The sequence below is a fragment of the Rhopilema esculentum genome, chromosome 3 (assembly GCF_057945365.1).
Source record: "Rhopilema esculentum isolate cy_ngs chromosome 3, ASM5794536v1, whole genome shotgun sequence".
Classification (NCBI taxonomy): Eukaryota; Metazoa; Cnidaria; class Scyphozoa; order Rhizostomeae; family Rhizostomatidae; genus Rhopilema; species Rhopilema esculentum.
In genome coordinates this window covers 7,056,980-7,075,679 of record NC_142817.1, presented here as the reverse complement: position 1 = coordinate 7,075,679, position 18,700 = coordinate 7,056,980, and the positions used below count along the sequence as shown (strand labels likewise).

General features: G+C 36.7%; 1 protein-coding gene across 3 annotated transcripts in view; it reads right to left on the bottom strand.

The window, feature by feature from the left end:
• Positions 1–18,700, bottom strand: part of LOC135692938 (uncharacterized) — an 85,187-nt gene that overhangs the window by 46,678 nt on the left and 19,809 nt on the right. Inside the window, exon 1 of one of the 3 annotated variants that reach the window (XM_065211293.2) lies at positions 12,697–13,684. The exons of the other annotated variants lie outside the window; for them this stretch is intronic. Within the exon in view, the coding sequence (XP_065067365.1) occupies positions 12,697–12,806 (110 nt within the window). The 5' untranslated portion in view covers positions 12,807–13,684. Of the gene's footprint in view, positions 1–12,696; positions 13,685–18,700 lie in introns of those variants that run through there. 3 annotated transcript variants of the gene reach the window in all.

The window sequence follows — 18,700 nt, the reverse complement described above, 5'->3', positions numbered from 1 at the left end:
TACTAAATTATTTGCTTCCTTTGATTGCTTAAAAGGCAGCTGCATTAGCTGTACAGAAAGGACCTTGTATCATTTTTCAAGGAAAGTTTATTGGAAATAACGGACACGTTGTTTTGCAGATTACTGGTAGAAACGTTTAAATGTTAGAGATGAAAACCTTCCGGTAGATATAACTGCTGGTCTTCTATGTGTGAAAAGGTTTAGAGGAAGAAAGTTTATGTTCAAAGGAATTAGTAATAATTCAAAAAATGAACTTTTTTGAAAAAAGAAATTAAAAAAGCTTGAGTGAGAAGCTTTTAATTACTAATCGTTGATAATGATTAAAATTCACATCCAAAAAGTAAAGTGGAAACAAACATGCATCGCACTTGATGCATCGCACTAGTTCATGATACATCGCACTGACAAGAAACAAATACAGAACAAGTTCATTCTTGTGGCTGCCTCGATGCACAATTATTCTTGCAGAGAGCTTGCAAATTACCTTTTGCGCTGGATAAAAATTACTGACCTGGACTATATATAAATGATACAACACATCATGTGCAGGGCACCTAGTTTGCAGCATGATTGGTGCTAACAACACAACTACTTATCGGATTTCTGAAGATGATGTTTTCCACGAGCAACTCGGACATAAAGCTATATAAATCAATATAGCAAAGCATACTACAGTCAAACAAGATACGAGATATTTCCGGTTTAGTATCAGCACGGAAGAGCAAGAACTTTTATAGTGCTTTTCTTGAATAGAAGGAATCTGGAGTGATGAAAATTGTTGCCCTGGATACCAGAGCCACATACATTCGAGCACGGAAATAGATGATACGAGCAGAGAAGCTCCTACGCATTCTCTGCTTCTCCGCCTCTCTGATTTTGCGACTCTGGTACCCAGGGTGGAAGATTTAATTGTCAGTTCTTATTAAGAGAGAGATTCAGAAGATTCAAAACATTGAGGAGCTAGATATTCTTGAAGCCCTAGTTGAGCAGCATGGGGAGAAGTTATTCAAAACGTTTTCTATGTTTCAGAAATTCTTAGAGATCCTGCCTTATAGGATTAGTACTAGCAACCAGGCCCGTCATGGGTTTGCCTAAATAGAGCTTGTGATTGCACAACGTGCATTAGATACATAGCTTGCGCCAAAATGGTATTTCATTGACTCGAGATATGCCATCATTACATAACAGCAACACATTTGATTCTACTTGGTAATGGGTCTCAAGAGGTTAGAGACCTATATTGGAATAAAAGGATTAGAAAACTTGAGGCTGGTATTGGAAAGAAGGAATTGGAAGCATATTGTAATACGAAGATTTTAAGTCATTCGCAACATGACCTAAGTACCTAAATCGCCCAGTGTAACACTGCCACCTTGAAAAATGTACCACAATGACCTGGGCTTGAGGCTAAATAAGAAACTGGTGACGTTCGTTGATGCGTATGATGTTCCATATGTAACGGTTTGGCTTCATACAATTACCCAGCGAACCCCCTTTTCTGGATCGAATGCTTGTGTTAAAAAAGGCAAAGGACAGCGGCGGATCTTAAGGACGTAGGGAGGTCAGGGACCACCTGTGTGGAACTGCTAAACATTTAGCCAGAAACAAAGATGTGTTTTGTTAGGTACCTAGAAGGTGATTTAACACAAGATTACGGTAGCGTGAACAAGGATTACACCAAAACTGAGGAAAATCTTCGTTAATGCACAAATTAAGGCACGATGCATAGGATAATCTTGCGAAAATGTAGCAAACTGCCAGTCACGCTCTACCGGGGGAAAACACAGGCTGGGGAAACCAACCATTGCAGTTCTTGCGAGGTCCTCAAAGTCTTTGATTCACCTAGGACTATGAGTAAACTGAGTTTGCCCTAATAATGGACCAGCCGGTTTGTCTATAAAATTCTACGTCCGTAAAACAGACCATTTTCATACCACCTTAAATAACATTCACCACCTTATTGCTTTGGGTAAAATTTGACAAAGAGCAAAAATTGACCATTTTATTTGAATTAGCGATCAATTCGCGCGTGTTTTCCACAGAATCATATCATATTTAGGTTGAGACAGCGGAGGAACTTATTATTTTCCTCCATTTCTCGTAAAAATAGCCAGTCCAGATTTCTGTACACGGCTTTCTTCGTTGCTGTTGAATTATCGTGAAACAGATCATTCAAAAATTCTAAAAGACGATAGAAATAATTGCGGGATGGGTTCTAAGCACGTCTGTCATCCAAAGTCACGGCATCAAGCCCAAGGCCAGTAGAAACTTTTTGGGGAGGTTTAAAGCCACAAACAGCAACATAGTATATGACCTAACCATCGAATTCTCTTTGATCCCATGCAGCCCCTTTTTGTTCTCGAGCCTGCAGTGCATCATAGCTGTGCATATCAATGGTACAAAACTCTAGCATAGCTGTGCTTATCTATTGTACAAAACGTTCCGCGTAGAGGGAGTTTGTGTGTAAAATGATTCGCTCTCTCTACAGCTAAAGTGCAAAAAATATTAATTGGCTCGGAAATTTATTTGGCGATGCTAAACTAGGCTCTGTGTGACGTATTGTCGTGATTACATACATAGATGTAACAAACTAACAAAATGTAGTCATTATCTCCGTGACACTGAAGCTTATTGACTGAAACTAAATGTTGAGGACCGTATTTGCGGCTTCACAACATGGATGCAAACCTTGACATTCAACCTGTTGTACAGGGAATTCTAGATCTAATTCATGGTGACATCCCTGCTAATACGCAAAACTTTGGCAGTTTAAATTTGGAAATAGATTTTGTAGCACCTAATTTCCCTTTTGTTCAAGTAGGATATTATGATTAGGGTTTCCCTTTCGAAAGTCTTCACCGTTGAATACGAATGAACGCTTAAATGAAGTATGACGGTGAGAAAGTATGTAAAATAACCTCATTGCGTCTCCTGCCTATGTCCGATGCTCTGTGTTAACACCACAGTGGTTTTCAACCTGACAAGAACTACCCTCAGCTCACCGAGGTATTAAAGGTGGTGAGTGACTAGATTTTTGTCCAAAATTTTTATCACATAACGGACAGTTTCCCGGTTACTAATTACGGCATGCCAATCTGATCATCTCGGCAACACACATCAATTTACACAGAAAGGTAACAAAAATCAGGGATTTCCTCTTGATTGCGCTCGCAAGGCGGTAAATAGTAATTGATGACACCTCACGTCATATTTACGACACGAAAAGTGGCTTGTTATTGTTACCGAGCATCTTTAATAAATTATAAATATGTCTGTATCAATAACTGTGTAGTAATACCTGTTTTCAATCTGGGTTGAAAAACGGAACTAAACTAGAGATTTATATAGGCGCTAAAACAGTTCAAATTCCTTAAATGTAAATAAAACTTGAATAAAATTTAAGGTTGGCTAGATTCCAATCGCCAACGATATTCAGTTTAACCATCTGATATGACTATTTTCTTACAATTTTCTTTCGATTAATTTCTGAAAACTTCTACGAGACATGTTCTTTAACGAAGCAGGCAAAGATTTCCACACCTCAAAAATGTTGAAACGACTAACTATGGCCTCTGCTGCTGTACAGACAATTATACTTCTTGATTCAATTCTTCAATACAGTGGCAGTGATCTAAAAATTGTGAAAAAGGCTTTCTTCGCGACAGCCGACTGTAGGGAAAATATATTACACATGCACATCGCTTTGTAGCTTGAATAGAACAATTCCCTAGTCATTGCTCATAATAGGTATTAATTACGAACAATGGTAAATGTGGCTCTGGAGAACATAGGTAAATAGCGAGGCGTGCGAATCTTGTAACAGAAATTATATTTCTCGACTGATGATTTGGAATCCAAAATTCAGTTTTTGTCAAGTCTAAGTGAGATGAATTAGTTTGACATGAGAAAGCATGACAACCTAACATTAAGTTTGACTCTCGTATAAGTTTGAATAAGATAATTTTTTGAGAATAAAGTGTTATTTTGTGACAAAAAATGTCTGTTCATTTCAATGGTTCTTGCCACCGTGAAAATGCATTTATTCTGTTTCAAAGTGCCTTGAGTTCCAGTCAGTTCTATATCATCTTTAGCGTGGTTGTAGAAATTGGGCTTTACATCTACCAGACAAGTGTTTATCATCTAAAACTAACTTAATACAAAGGTGCCAAAAATGCTACTATACAAGCAAGGGCTGTTCTTCAATCTGGCAGAACACAAGTAGTACAATGGCGCCAAAATGTGAATCTTGCCGAGGATATTTTCAAGTCTAATCAGCTTAGGTGCACCAGCTATGTGTTTTCTTGTTGTTTATATGTTACAGTCTCTATATCTTATAATGTTTTGAGGACAAATGGAAAAATTTGTGAATAAGGGTTTAACAAAACGTTCCTAAGGATTGTGCCCCTATTGTAACCATAACAAGGGCTGTCTTTCTCTTGACAATGCAAAGCTAGCAACAAGCTTGCCTGTGAAGTGCTGTAAAGGTTAGAAGAGATAACAAGCGGTTCCTTTGCAACACTAGGAATCTAGCCGTGCAACTAAAAATATTTCAAACTGCCGGAACTATAGAATACATCGCATCAAATTATCATCAATGCTAGCAGAAATTGGAGTTTGGGAATGCCGGACACAGTTTATTCAAATGCCACTATCTTTGGTGGATCATAAACACCGCAAACAAAGATTTGATGTATCTACTGAAGGGAATCAGCGCTTATTCGTGGAATTCAGAAGAATATCTATCAAGATACAGAAAGCCAACTAAATATAGAATATTATCTAGAAATAGATCAAAAATTGATCCTTAATGAGGTATATCAGATTAATTTAAGAATTGAGAGGGCCTAGCGGTTTAATTCATCTACATCCTAATAACTGATAATTCCTATCTTTAGAGTATCATTTCGTTTACTACAAGATATGAATCATTGCTTCAGGATGACAGTATGCCGACATACTTGGCGATGATAATGGCTGGTGTTGCGAAATTACCCGATTGAAGGTAAAATTCGCCTTAATGCAATTTCCTTTTAATGTGAGATGTGGGCGAAGAATGCTAGATATGGATATTTGACAATCTAAAAGCGAATAAATTTCTGAAGGGAACTTTATTGATAAAATACAAATGAATATCGCTGGTGCAATCAAATATATCATGCTTACTGTGCATTGTCTCATTTAACTAACTATATAAGTAAGCTTTCTTTTGTAAATATAAGCTGGTTTGAGAATTCATGAAAAAGCAAAGACAGAACAAACATTAGATAGATAGAAAAGTGCCGGTTCAATATTAGTAGCTAATGAAAGTCCAATAGATTAAACTACAAGGCCATAACGTACAATATTCGTTGAATCAAGGTTGAAATTAAAGCTCATTGATAACCAAATGCAGTATCTATCTTTATCAGATATATTTTAGCCTGCTTTTAATTGTGATATTGTAAATTAAATAGAGGGCCTCTTGTAAACCAGCATTTGCTGAAGCGCTGCCCTCCTTGAATTATTTGAAAATGAAATGATAAAAAAGCTTGGATTTCAATAAAAGCAGAGCAGCCATGAGGGAAGAAAATAGACTTTTCGCCAAAGATTGTCTCACTTTTGCATGCGGCAACTTCTAAATAGCAACATTGTTTACATGGAACCTTACAAGATGCAAGTTTAAGCAACGAAGCAGGCTCGTTTTTCAATTCTATCTCATAAAATTTGCGAAGCATTTAGGTTGTTGGGACACTGAGCATCGGAAAACTTGTTAAAAGATATGCTCATGTTAATTGGCGATATCACTTTTTCAAATAGCTTACTTGCTAACAAAATTCTTTGCATCACTATGATATGTTAGCATTGGTGACCAGATTCGTGATTGCGCAGGTTCTGGAGGTAGTAAGGACAGGGCGAAAATAAAGGAGCAAGAACAGAGTCTTGTATTACAGTCATTTATAGGTACTATACGAGCCTCTATTCTGTTACAGCTTATGACACCGGGCGTTTGACTTGACGGCATACGGTTTCTAATTTAAAGATTAATACTTCAAGCGTAACATAACAGAGGTCTAGATTGAAGTTTGATGGACGTGCAGTTGTTTGTGCATGTTCCGTTCTGCTTCATCTCAGCACAGGGAGCACATACATAAGAGTACTAAAAGTGCTAACCTTTAGTACACTTTTGTATATGACAAGACAGCTGAAATTTATTCAAATGGTATTACTGCATTAGATCCCTTCTCAAAGGCTGTAGTGGAAAAGGGAAAGATGATTGCAAATATTCTTGTCCTGATAAAATCACCAGTTACGAGCACAGGAATGAATGAATCACATATCACGATAATGGTAGGTATTAAAACAAATAGGCTTGTCAAGAAGACCCGATAACACGACACCCATTGATACTATCTCTGGTAGATGTGAAGCTCAATTTCTACAACCACACTAAAGATGAGATTATCCATATGGAGCTGAATGGATCTCAAGGCACTTTGAAACTGAATAAATGCATTTTCACGGCGTCAAGAGCCACGTAAATGACCAGACAATTTTTTCATTTCACAAAAGAACACTTTGTTCTCAAAAAGAAAGTTTCTGATATGTTGTAAAATAGGCTAATTGATTCACTCTTTTATGGGAGTGCTGACCTGAGAAGGGTTCACCTTTCAAATCCATGTCCAGGGAGAAAGGTGTTAAAACGTGCATTTGCAATACTCTCTATATTATCCTCTATATTACCCTCTATATTAAAAGAACAGTACCAAGACATCATAGCTACTTTGGGGAAGAGAAGCAAAGGGACCGGGTGTCCCATTACAGCGTGGGTAGCCCTCGTGTACATTTTGAAAATAAGATGTTCTGCGGTAGCTATTCTTGCAGTGGCAGAAGTCACAAAGCACTGGCAAAAGCACAAGGCGATGGTAACAGGCTGGCAAAAGTCAAAAAGAGTAGACAGGACAAATCATTCCAGAAAAAAAGAGGTTTTAGGAAATTTATTGAAAACTTCATGAACCATGAAATGAATTAGAGATTTGACACCATTCACATCCCAATGACAGGGTCTTTAGTAACAGCTAACTAAGGAACCAATTGCCCCTGCAACCCCAGTGACTTTCCATTATGTGACAATAGGCTATTTTTCTCATCTTTATTTAAACAAAGGTTTGCCCCCGTAGCTAATTTTCCTTGAAAAGGCTAGGCTTCATGACGAGTAAAGAAAGATCAGTAAACCGACCTTATTTCATGAAAGAAACGGAGTTACCATCTAGCGTGGCTGAAATGTATGCAACTACAAATTTACGCGAATGATGAAGTGGCTTAACTTGCGAATTGTTGGGGAGACGAACAAGAGAAAGTCTTTTAATAGGTGAGGCAACTCTCCGCCTTGGAGTCAAAGAGCATGCGCATGGAATGAGATCATTATGACGCATGCGCTTCGACTCCAGGACGCAGGGTTGCCTTACAAACGGACTATGAAGCAAAAAAAAGAAAAAACATAAAATGAAAAAACATGAAATGAACGCACAAAAATCAAGAAAAGACAGTCTATCGAGTAGATCGTGTGAGGAAAAAAAAATTTTGTAACAAAGTTCCAAAACTCGTTCATTCGAAAGGGGCACTAATTTCAAAATCGAATTTATAGAAAATGGAGGCTCGGTCGATGAAATACTGTTTCTTTATATAGTCAAATGTGCAAGTTAGCAGTACCAGAGGTTCAGAGAGCCTTTAAATTCCACTTTCAAGGAATCCTGAGTTTCCCTATATCGAATTTGGCTAGCTGCATCATTTTATGTCTTTCTGAAAAGAATGTATGGGATTTGGTGCTAATACACATCTGTCATCCAACTACAAAAACAAGACATTTGAAATAACGATAAACACCCATCAGTATCTGAGGGCAAAGTCTATCCTCATTGATGTAATTATAATATCAATACTCCGTTTCCTTGGACTCAGAGGATGATATTCCAAGTCTGAAGCCAGCAAATCAAAATATCTGTAGCTCATTAGGAAATCTAGTTTAGAAACTTGATACTCGGAGAAAAACCGCGAGATAATTTAGCACTTCCAGGATTTGAAGAGTCGTAACACAATAACGTGATAAATACCTGGAAAATATGTAATGATGTCCCAACGTTTTGGACATATTCTGCAAATAAGTCTCTAAAGTATTTATATTGAACTTTTGAGACGGCGTTATAACCCATTTGTAATCTGTGCTATATTCCGTCTGCAAGATCGATTTATGTGTTTTTGGCACACTATTGTATAATGGATAGCGTTAGTGTATTCTACCAAGGCACGAGCCGAAAAATGAGGATATAAATGGGGTTAAGTTGAAAATTACCGGAATAGAGTAGATATAAGCTATTGGCTATCATCAACTAAAGAGCAAATGAATACAAGTCGGTAGTTGGTTCTATGAGCCTGTGTGAACCACACCCTAGCTTACACCTTAGGTATTCGAAAGCAAAGTTCGTATTTTTTCACTTAAATCTTTCCCAGACGGTATTCAGAATGAAACTTGAGATTCAAAACAAGCCAAAAACAGTGAAACTTGAGAGACAAAACAAGCCAAAAAGGAAGGTTCCATAGCAGCTAAATTGCATTTACCATGCTTGGTTCTAATCCTTAAATCTTATATTTAAACCTACATTTTAGAATGTTTCAATTCATTGAAAGCAACCTTATCCTGCACACTTCCTATAAGGTATGATAATTTCATATTAGCGGATACATATGAATTTTAGTTTTTGATGTATTTGGCTAAGGGATAGACATCGAGATACTACGGTATCGTGTCTATTACTTGTGTATTGTAAAGAAGTCCTCTGTAAGTTTTGCAATACTAACATATAATGCAAAGTTTCAATTGACCAACAAGGTAGATTTTACCCAATATGACTCAATCCAACAAACAGACTTTATGAAGCAACAAAAGAGGCCCCTTAACCCAGAAGCGAATTCAAAGCATTATAAGAGCAATGGTGAATAGCACCTGTTTAGAACGATATCATACACTAAAGAACATTGATTTTACTGCCAGAGCTATGTTGAATTCCAAATGTGGGTAAAAAAGTCTTATAATATAAGACAATTGTCTTTAATATGCGGGCAATATTGAATTGCAATCTTTTTACATATGCCAGCAATGTTGTTATATGGAAACGAGGAAATGGCTGTATAGGCTACAATCGTTAAACATTACGTTGGTGATGATATTATACAGATTTGAATCACTGCCTATATTACAATAGCAATATTGATTTTTTGTCATCAAACATACTTGGATAATGCTATCATACAATACTAGAGCATTGCGTTGATTGCAGATACCGATTTTACGAGCTTTCCTTTATTCCTAGGCTTATGTAAATGAGTAATGCATTCCTGACACGTTGTTCGAAGTACGTATCAATGCGATTATACCCAACAGTTATTTAGACGATTCCATGAAACACTGGCAAAGTAGCAAGAGACATATCTCTTGGCAGCACGTTAGCCGAGTACTTCTAAACAAAGCAACATTGGTTGCTTACGTTGATGTGTTGAAGGTCCTGGTCAATTATCTTGATATCTTTGGTGAATCTTATGACTGGAATGCACATGGTACTTAGCTAATCTCTTGCAAATGGCAGATGACACATGCCACTAAGTTTCTTTAGACTCAAATGTATCACACGTGTGGCGAATTCATGTTGCTATGACATATAAACAATAGTTATTTGCCCATGAGAGGAGAGGCAAGACAAGTTAACATGAATACCGATTAATGAATGATTGACGGAATGTCAAGAAAATCCGATAAAGGAAGCAAATATATGAAATAGCAATGTGCAGTGGTTCAAACATACCAAGGTATTCTTTTACCAACTTTATGCCTTCAGCTTCAAGTGAGCAATGTTGTTGGGAAAAAGCTTACTGTAATACCTGACGAGGGCAGGATATTTTTTCTCCGTAGACTTTCAGATCCTGTTGTGCACCCACCTTATGGATATTTGCTGGAGGGTCTAACAAAACATGAAATAGGCTTGAGCAACCCTTGAATAGGCAATGCTACTTAGCCATCTACAGAATAGATGAAGGAACTGAAAGAGAGAACCACTTAGCAGGACTTTGCTATAGCTCAAAAGTAATATGACTGTCAAAGATGAAACAAGTAAGTTCTGGAATTTTTAGTGAATCGGCTTGAGCAACCCTTAAATAGGCAATGCTACTTTGCCATCTACATAATAGATCAAGGAACTGGAAGAGAGAACTACTTAGCAGGACTTTGCTATAGCTCAAAAGTAATATGACTGTCAAAGATGAAATAAGTTCTAGAAATTCTAGTTTATTTTCGTCGAAACACAAGCACAAGGTCTCTAACGTCTAATCTAGACTTAACTTCTGACTTCTAAGTTTCTTTTGACTATATCTATGGAATTAGGAAGAGATAGGAAGAGATGAAACATTCTTAATTGAAAACAGATAGAAATGGAGTTACAGAGAATGCCTTAAATTATCGGGATGCGACAAAATCAAAAGTACTATGCCCAGTTTCCAAGGGATGTTGAGGAAAAGAATGAAATTGACTCTCAATTTATCAAATAACAGCAATGAAGAACTGCTTTACTGGACCAAATCAAGCCGACGCTGCAACATGCTCATAAGTCCATCTGCATGAACGTTTAAGGCAATTCCATATAGTACAAGAAAGACATTGGGGTCGATAAAAACTAATGGAAAGGTTCAAAAAGAGGATCAAACTCGAATCGTTTCGAATGCTGTTCAGTAGATAAGACAAAACACCCCGATATATGTTTAGCTCTCATGATTAAAAAAGAATGAGAAAATTTATAGTTCAAAGAAGAGCATAAAAGAATCAGCTTTAACAAGAATACGAGGTCTTTTTTAAAGCAAAATGGGTTATTGATTGTTCTCTTATTGTCACTTAAAAAGAGGCTCAACTTCGTTTGGTTTCATAGAGTCGTTTAACAAAAAGCAAATCAACAGATAAAAATGAAATCGATCTTTTTTAATTATTGAACCGATGCTCTCACTGCCCATATTTGGTAAGCCTGTTTTCTGAGGGAATTACTGACAGTTCCTGAGCTGCTCTGTTTAAACTATATAAAAGATCCTAAGTACTTCCAGCAACCCTTACTTTCAGGTTAATATTCTTCCGTTTAAGTTCCAGGGCCTCTCGAGCCAAATACTATCCATCTAATGACACTTCTATTCATTTAGAAGATTATACCATAAAATCATAACATTTTTTGTCCTTCGCAAGAAGATAGCTGAAAGGCCGAACTGATTTGGTGAGGGTGCTAGGTCACAATGTTTGCTTCTAGATCACATCCAACATCGTTTATAAGTTTCATTTTGTGCATCCATTTTTGCGAATTGCCGGTGTCATATGCGTTTCGGTAACCTTATGCACTTTGGTCCGGGTACACATAAGTATGACAATTTTGGTCATGCAGAAACGTACCAAGCACTTAAACAATAGGTTACCAAAACGAATGGTGGAATTTAGAATGCAAAACGGACTGAGTACACAAAAGTATGACAATTCTGGTCATGCAGAAACGTACCAAGCACTTAAGCAATAGGTTACCAAAACGAATGGTGGAATTTAGCATGCATAACAGTCCGGGTGGAATTTAGCATGCAAACGCATGATAATTTTGGTTTATCCAAAAACGTACCCAAGCACTTAAACAATAGGGTACCAAAACAAACATTGAAATTTAGCATGCGAACTGGTCCGGGTACACAAATGTTCTGGTTCAAATTGTTCAGAACGTGAAGATCAATCGAACTATTTTTAAAAAGGGGGTGCTAATGAGAAGCGGTGCTGTAATTTCCGTTGTTGAGTTTATGCAAAAAAGTACAACATTAATGGTGACTTCAAACTTTGCGTGGTTGACTTGTGTGAAATTTAACCTCTAAAAACGTTTCAAAACATCGTACAATGATGAAATTACACGATCTGAAACACATTGCGTTTCACAATGTTGCACTTTTGCAAAGGGTACCAAAACGCATATTACACCGGCATACCAACTTTTAACTTAACGCGCGGAGACGAGATCATGCGAAACAATCTGTCACGTCAAATACACGTCACAGTGTCATCAAAGCGGAAAATTCTATCAGATACACCTCAGTTCCATTTTTGAAATGCAATTGAAATTAAGAAACAGGATAAAACTGATAACAAATTGATTGTAAAGGAATCAAATTAAATTTAAAGAGGATGCTAATAAAATGCAAATAAAACATGAATGAAAGTTTATACAGGAGAGGGAAATGAAGGACATTCAATTTTACCTTATTCGCAAAACCAAATTAACAGCATTCGGGAAGCTATGCACTTTTCTAGCCATTTGGTTCATATAAAAACATCTGTCAAAAAAGTGATCGACCTGAGGCAGGGACATGAGCATGTACCTGCAGTTAAGAAAGGAATTCTCTTTTATCCACTCTTTAAGTACCCATTGCTCAAGTCGATCCAACTTTAACTGTAACCGCCTCAAATTTTTAGAACAAGTTAATTTTCTGATAGGCTTTTTTCAAACAAAACAATATGAAAAGTATAGCAGTTGTTCTGTTCAAGTGAGCTGTGTACAACAGCCCTTAAACATCTTTTTTGCAAGAAAACATTTTAATCCAAAATACTATAGCTTCTATTACTCAATTTTTCTACTTACATCATTACGCACTACTTACAGAGTCTTTGCTCCAAGAGCTTTGCTAACGCGAAGAAATTCTGAACATCCAACGTGCAAGCGGATTCCATTTGCACATTTTTCGGCAGCTCCGCATACGGATGACCTCATCGATTCCGAAATTTATACAACTAATCTAAGCAGACGCTATTAAACAAAGAGAAGTTCTCTTCGAAGGCGTAGCTACAACACCATCATAGACTTTAACGCAGACCAGAGAATTTAATCTACTGTTTCGAATTTTTACATCGCTATTTACATAGCATCCATGTCAAAAGTACAAGCGGTGGCTGTAATGTTCCAGCGAACTCCCAACGGCATATCGTTGCTAGGTAGCGTTGGCGCGACATCGAATCCGTTGTCAAGCGGTGGTGTGAGGCGGAGCACTTGAACGCTTAAATTCGGGGCACTACTTGGATACACCTTAATTCTCAGAGCTTAAATGTCATTAGATGCGAGAGTCCATCAATTAGCCCGCATACGTTTGACACAGGTTATTAATATAATGTGGTAAGGATACAATCAATTTCTTGTGGGAACATGGTAAAAGCCGAATTGGGTTCGTATATTAGCTCATCGATAGTATTTAAGGAAATTTGGGGAGGTGTTGTTGAAGGAATGATTATGAGTGGGGCGTCACATTTCGCCATCACGCAATACAGGCATGAATTAGGGTTTTCGCGCCAATTTACAAACATCAATGTAGTCGAGTGATTCAGAATACTATGTTGTCTAATCTAATTCCAAGTTAAAATCGAGTTTAATTCCTTACGAATTGCAGTTCACTCATAGACTATTTAAAATTGCATCAGAGTGCTTGGTATTGCAATACAAATCTTGCCAAAAGCAGTGTCATCCACCTCAATCTTTTCTACTCGGCTCCTACGCTACGGAGCGTGGTTGTGTAGGCGATTTCTGTTTTCTTATAAAAGACAAAAAGTTCAAAATAGAAACTTTTAGACGCACAGAAATTTTGAGTGAAGACCCTATCAGCAGAAGGTGTTGGGAGCTAAACAAAATTTTGACAAGTCTTTTCAGGGAGAGATGTCTGTCTGCAACATAATGAATATGATTTGGATGAATCAAAAGAAAATGATGATAAAAATAAAATAACGAAAAGAAAGAAGAAAAGTACGAAAGTTGCAGAAAGAGCAGATAACATTGGCTTTACACTTAACAAATAAATTGAAAAGAAGATAAAAATGTAACAAGATCAGAATTTAGCAAATATATTTCTATAAAAAGAAGAAGGTTGTCACAAGTTCACTGGGTTTGGTAGAGAAAGTCAAAAGCAATTTGAATGAAAAAGATACAAAAAAGCAGGCTGAGATAAGGAAAAAGAAAAAAAGCAAAATGTATTTGGAAATCTAAATGAAATGCTATGACGACCTCAAAAAAAGCTGAAGAAGTAGGCTTATTAAAAGTCAAGAAAAGCAGAAAGAGGAAGATGAAAGATAAAATGAACATTGAATAAAATCGAAAAGGGTAGACGTTTGAAAATTATGAGAGTGGAATAGATACGAGGAATTAACGAGGAAAGAATAAGAATAGGAATAGGAAGAGGAATTTGAATAGAATCAGGATAAAAACAGGAAGAAGGAATAAGAGACGAGGAGGAAGATGAAGTTGATAAATACTAGATAATATGAGTTGAAAGAGAAAGATATGGAGGAAAAGGAAAACCAAAATAGCAAATAGAATTTTGGTACGGCCAAATTCGAAGATGGATAGAATTAGCGGAGGCATAGCATACTGAAGCACTTTCGTTCAATAGTATACCGAGAGTAAGCAGAAAATTTATATTCAGATGTGGATCGAAAACAACGTGAAAGGAAGAAAGACGCGCTTGATTGGTTATCATTTTAACCAATCAGCAACCAATCGGCTATCACCTTGTGTCCAAGCCAGAAAACGAACTCTTTCTGTCTACACAAGTTGGGATTCTTTGTTTTAATGCGAACAGATTCCAACCTTGCTTGATTGATGATCTGAAAATTGTAGTAACTCTATGTCTTGGCACACTCCGAATTTGTGAGCAAGTGTTGACCAATTGTCGAATCATATTTTATATAGGCGTTTTGGATTTTGCAAATACGCCGTGGCTGATTTCTTTTCAGAACCGTTTTTGCTTGATGCTCGCGGGATCATGTTGTTTTTTCTATCGACTAATCACTGATTAGTGCGTCCTACATACCGAGCTCTACATCGGCGCGAAAAATGATAGACAACTGAACTTTTTTGTTGGTAGGAACGAAATCTTCTGAATGGACGGAATAATGAACCTACTACTATAGACCAGACGAGGCTTAACAGTGGAAGAAGTTGGTTATGATTTTTTATTTGACTTTCAATAAATAAATAAGTTAAGTGTATAAACTAAGAATTGGCAAAAGACGAAGATGGAAGTATTGAAAGAGAAGCAAGCAACACTTGATAAAGGAGAAAACAGGGAATAGGATAATGATAGATAGTGGATGATAAAAGTTGAAGAAGAAATATCTGGAAGAAATACGGTTAAACTAAGAAAAGATATAGGAGAAATGGGAAACAGGAAAGGTTAGATTAATAAAGAATAATGAAACACAAAAAAAGTAATCATGGGAAGAAAACAAAACAAACATTAGAAAATGAAGAATAGAGGGTAATATGTTAAGATGAAGAAGATAGGTGGTGGATAACAAAACATGATTAAAGATATTGAAGAGAAAAAAGTAAAATTGAAAAATGAGGAAGATGGGAAACATAGGAAAACAGGAAGACACAATGAAACACAAAGAAGAAAGCACTGGAGGAAAATGAAATTAACATTAGAAAATGAAGAAGAGGGTGAAGATGAGGGAGAGGAATATAAAGAAAGACAATTTATAAGAAAAGGTGAAGAAGGAAGATATGGAAGATAATCAGATCAAAATTATAAAAGAAAGAAGACAGAAGAGAAGGGGTGAAGGAAGAGTTACATGGACTTGAGATAACGAAACACAGAGAAGCAAGCATTGGAAAAAAACGAAACTTGCATTAAAAAAAGAGAAGAGGGAAAACAGTGAAATGGAAGAAGAAGATACGTAATGGATAATGAAAAACGAAGAATGGAAATATTGACGGTAAAAAGATCATAATTTTAAAAGAAAGAAGATAAATGTGAAGGACCAATTGGAAGAGTTACATGAATTAAAGAGACCAAACACCACAAAGAAGGAAAAATTAGAGGTAATATAAACTTGCTTCATCAGAAATCAAAGGGGAAAACAGCGGAGTTAGAGAAGAAGATAGAAAATGGATAATGAAAGACGAAGAAAGAAGGTATGGAAAATAAGATTGGAGAAACGAGGAAAACAAAGAAGTAGATATATTGTAGATAATAAAATAGAGAGGGAAAGAAAACAAACTAACACTAGAAAACGAAGAAGAGAGTTAAGACGGTAAAAAAGAAGGCATAGATAGTGAATGGATGATGAAGCATGATTCAGGAAGTTATTGGAGGAAAACAAACTAAACATAGAAAATGAAGGGAGATAAATGTACATAACTGAACTTGGGGATGCCTAAATAGTAACAGAGGGTTTAAAAAATTAGAAGAATTGTTTCAACAAAAATCTAACATTTCCATTATTTGGAATGTCATGCTTCAACTGCCAAACCCATTGTTGCTCGTTTCTAGTGGTTTATATGAGCGTGGTATGTCCAAATAATTGTGGTTAAATTGTTTGCTAGGGCTTGCCTGTCAGTGCGAAATTGGAAACTCGTAAAATAGTTTCTACTCAAAGTCTAGGCTCAAAACTTTGCTCGATTCTAATTGAAAATTCCTTTAATAGCCTGTAAAACAGCATGCTGGATGATTTCAAGCTTATCAAAAGGGCTAATTAGTAATTGAAGTAAAGGAAGTTCTGATTTATGAGGCAGGAAATGATAGTTTGAGCACGTGGTTGAGCTTCAAATTCTATACAGGCCAATAAGGTTTAGTTGCATTAGCAAAATAGAGTAATTTTTGTTGTTCCAAGATTAAAATTGGTGGACATTCAGTAAATTTCAGTCTCTTATTCCTTAAACAGCTAAAGCATTCTCTAATCGCAGATCAAATCACATAATTGCCTTGATGGTGAGATTAGCAAAACCTTACCAAGTAGGATCAAGCTGAGCCATGGCAAATCGTAAGGCTTAGATTTACAAACAGAGTTACTGGAAAGAGGTGCAAATAAATGATGATTTAAAAAGCCTGGCTAATGGCTATTAAAACAAGCTTAATATGAAGCAAATACTGCAAAGCACTGCAAAGAGTTAATAAAATGATTAAGGAAAATGAGGGTTTGATTAAGTTTGAAAACCAACGGAAAGAGCAACTCGTAGAATTTATACTCCAGATGCTCTTATCCACAGTTGTGTGGGTTATAGAATTTACATTTGTTCTTTTCCAGTACACTGTTCCATACTACCTCGACTAGTCCCGTAAAAGAAGCTGGCATATGTATTTGTGGCCATGCAACATTATCTGGTAAAAAGTGAAAAGAGGTTGAAGCCACTCGCAAAAGACTGTATAATCGCAGGGAAGCTAAAGTCTTTTTATCAAATAGACTAAGAAAATAAAGAAAATAAAGAAAATAAAGAAAATAAGAAAATAAAGAAAATATTTTTATCAAATAAAAAATAAAGCTGTAACGGGCTTAAAATAAAAACCAGATATAGAAAGGGATGGTCAAAGATAATCTGTCTAGAAGGGGCTTGGTAGTAATACTGTGAGGCGAAAGCCCTCAAGGCAAAAGCCTAGCAGAACTGCTACAAATAAGGAAAGTAGAAATAGATCGCAATAGCCTAAGGGCGGATTCCTTGAGATTGTCAAGGCTAGAAACTGGTTGAGAAGTTGAACCATGAAGGGCAACCCTGATTGGTAGAATCCAGAGTGACTCTAATTTGAATTAAAGCAACGGTGTGGAAAGCACGCGGACGGAAAACAACGACCTCGCCGCGTGTTTAGTAGATTCAGAGCAAAGTACGTTGATGAACATCGTGCAAAAGAAATATTTTTGCCGATTTGTTAAAGAGATATTAGTTAGTAGAGCTAAATTAATGATTTGAAAATTCGCCTAATATTCATCTGATATTCGCCTGATATTCGCCTGATTATCGCCTGATATTCGCATAGCATTTACTGCACTGGTATTCAATAGGAACGGGCAAACGTGTGATACATTTTGAAAAAAATATAAAGACGGAGACAAAGCTGCGAAGAAAGTAAATAATGCAGTTGCCGGACTTCTGTTCTGTTTAATATTTACTTGCTTGTCGGGAGTTTAAATTGAGCCAAAGGGCAAAAAAGTAAACATTTGTGCAATTGCTAGAGTCAATTTGAATAGATTCAATCTATCATTAACTTAACGTTACCTTGTTCTGTATATTCAACATACATGGCTATGTTTCTATGGGTTTCGAAAATTCATTGTCTGATTAAATCACCAAAAAAATATTTCCCTGATCTGTTCTGTTTCGAAATCATAACTTTCATACAAAAGTCTTAAGCAAGCATAACAAAAGAAAAATGCATTTGAGAGTTTGCTAACTCAGGTGTTTATCAAGCTTGGATAAGCGGAAATGAGATTCTAAAACCGTTAGAGTTGTTGTGTACTGAGGACAGAGTCAGGAAAACATTACGGTCGCACGGCCACTGACCGGAGGAAGGTCCACGAAAAACAATAGAAGCTCCTATGACACACCCAAGCCACGCCTACTTTCTATTATTTTGTGAGGAAGGTATGCCTTTTGGGATGTTTTTGTCTGGAGGAAGGTTAACAACTTTTCTGGACTTTGACTGAGGACTACCAACACCCTTGAGTACTTTCATTTCCAAAACAGAAACTTTTCTGTATTGCCAAGTCCCTTTTTTTTAATCATAGAAATTGCATTTAGAGTGCAATGCTGCTCCGCATCCCCTTGTCATCGAACAAGGAGGTAAGCCGGGACACACTTAAGGGCGGTACCAAATGAGAGGTAGCCAAGCTTCTCATTAGAAAATG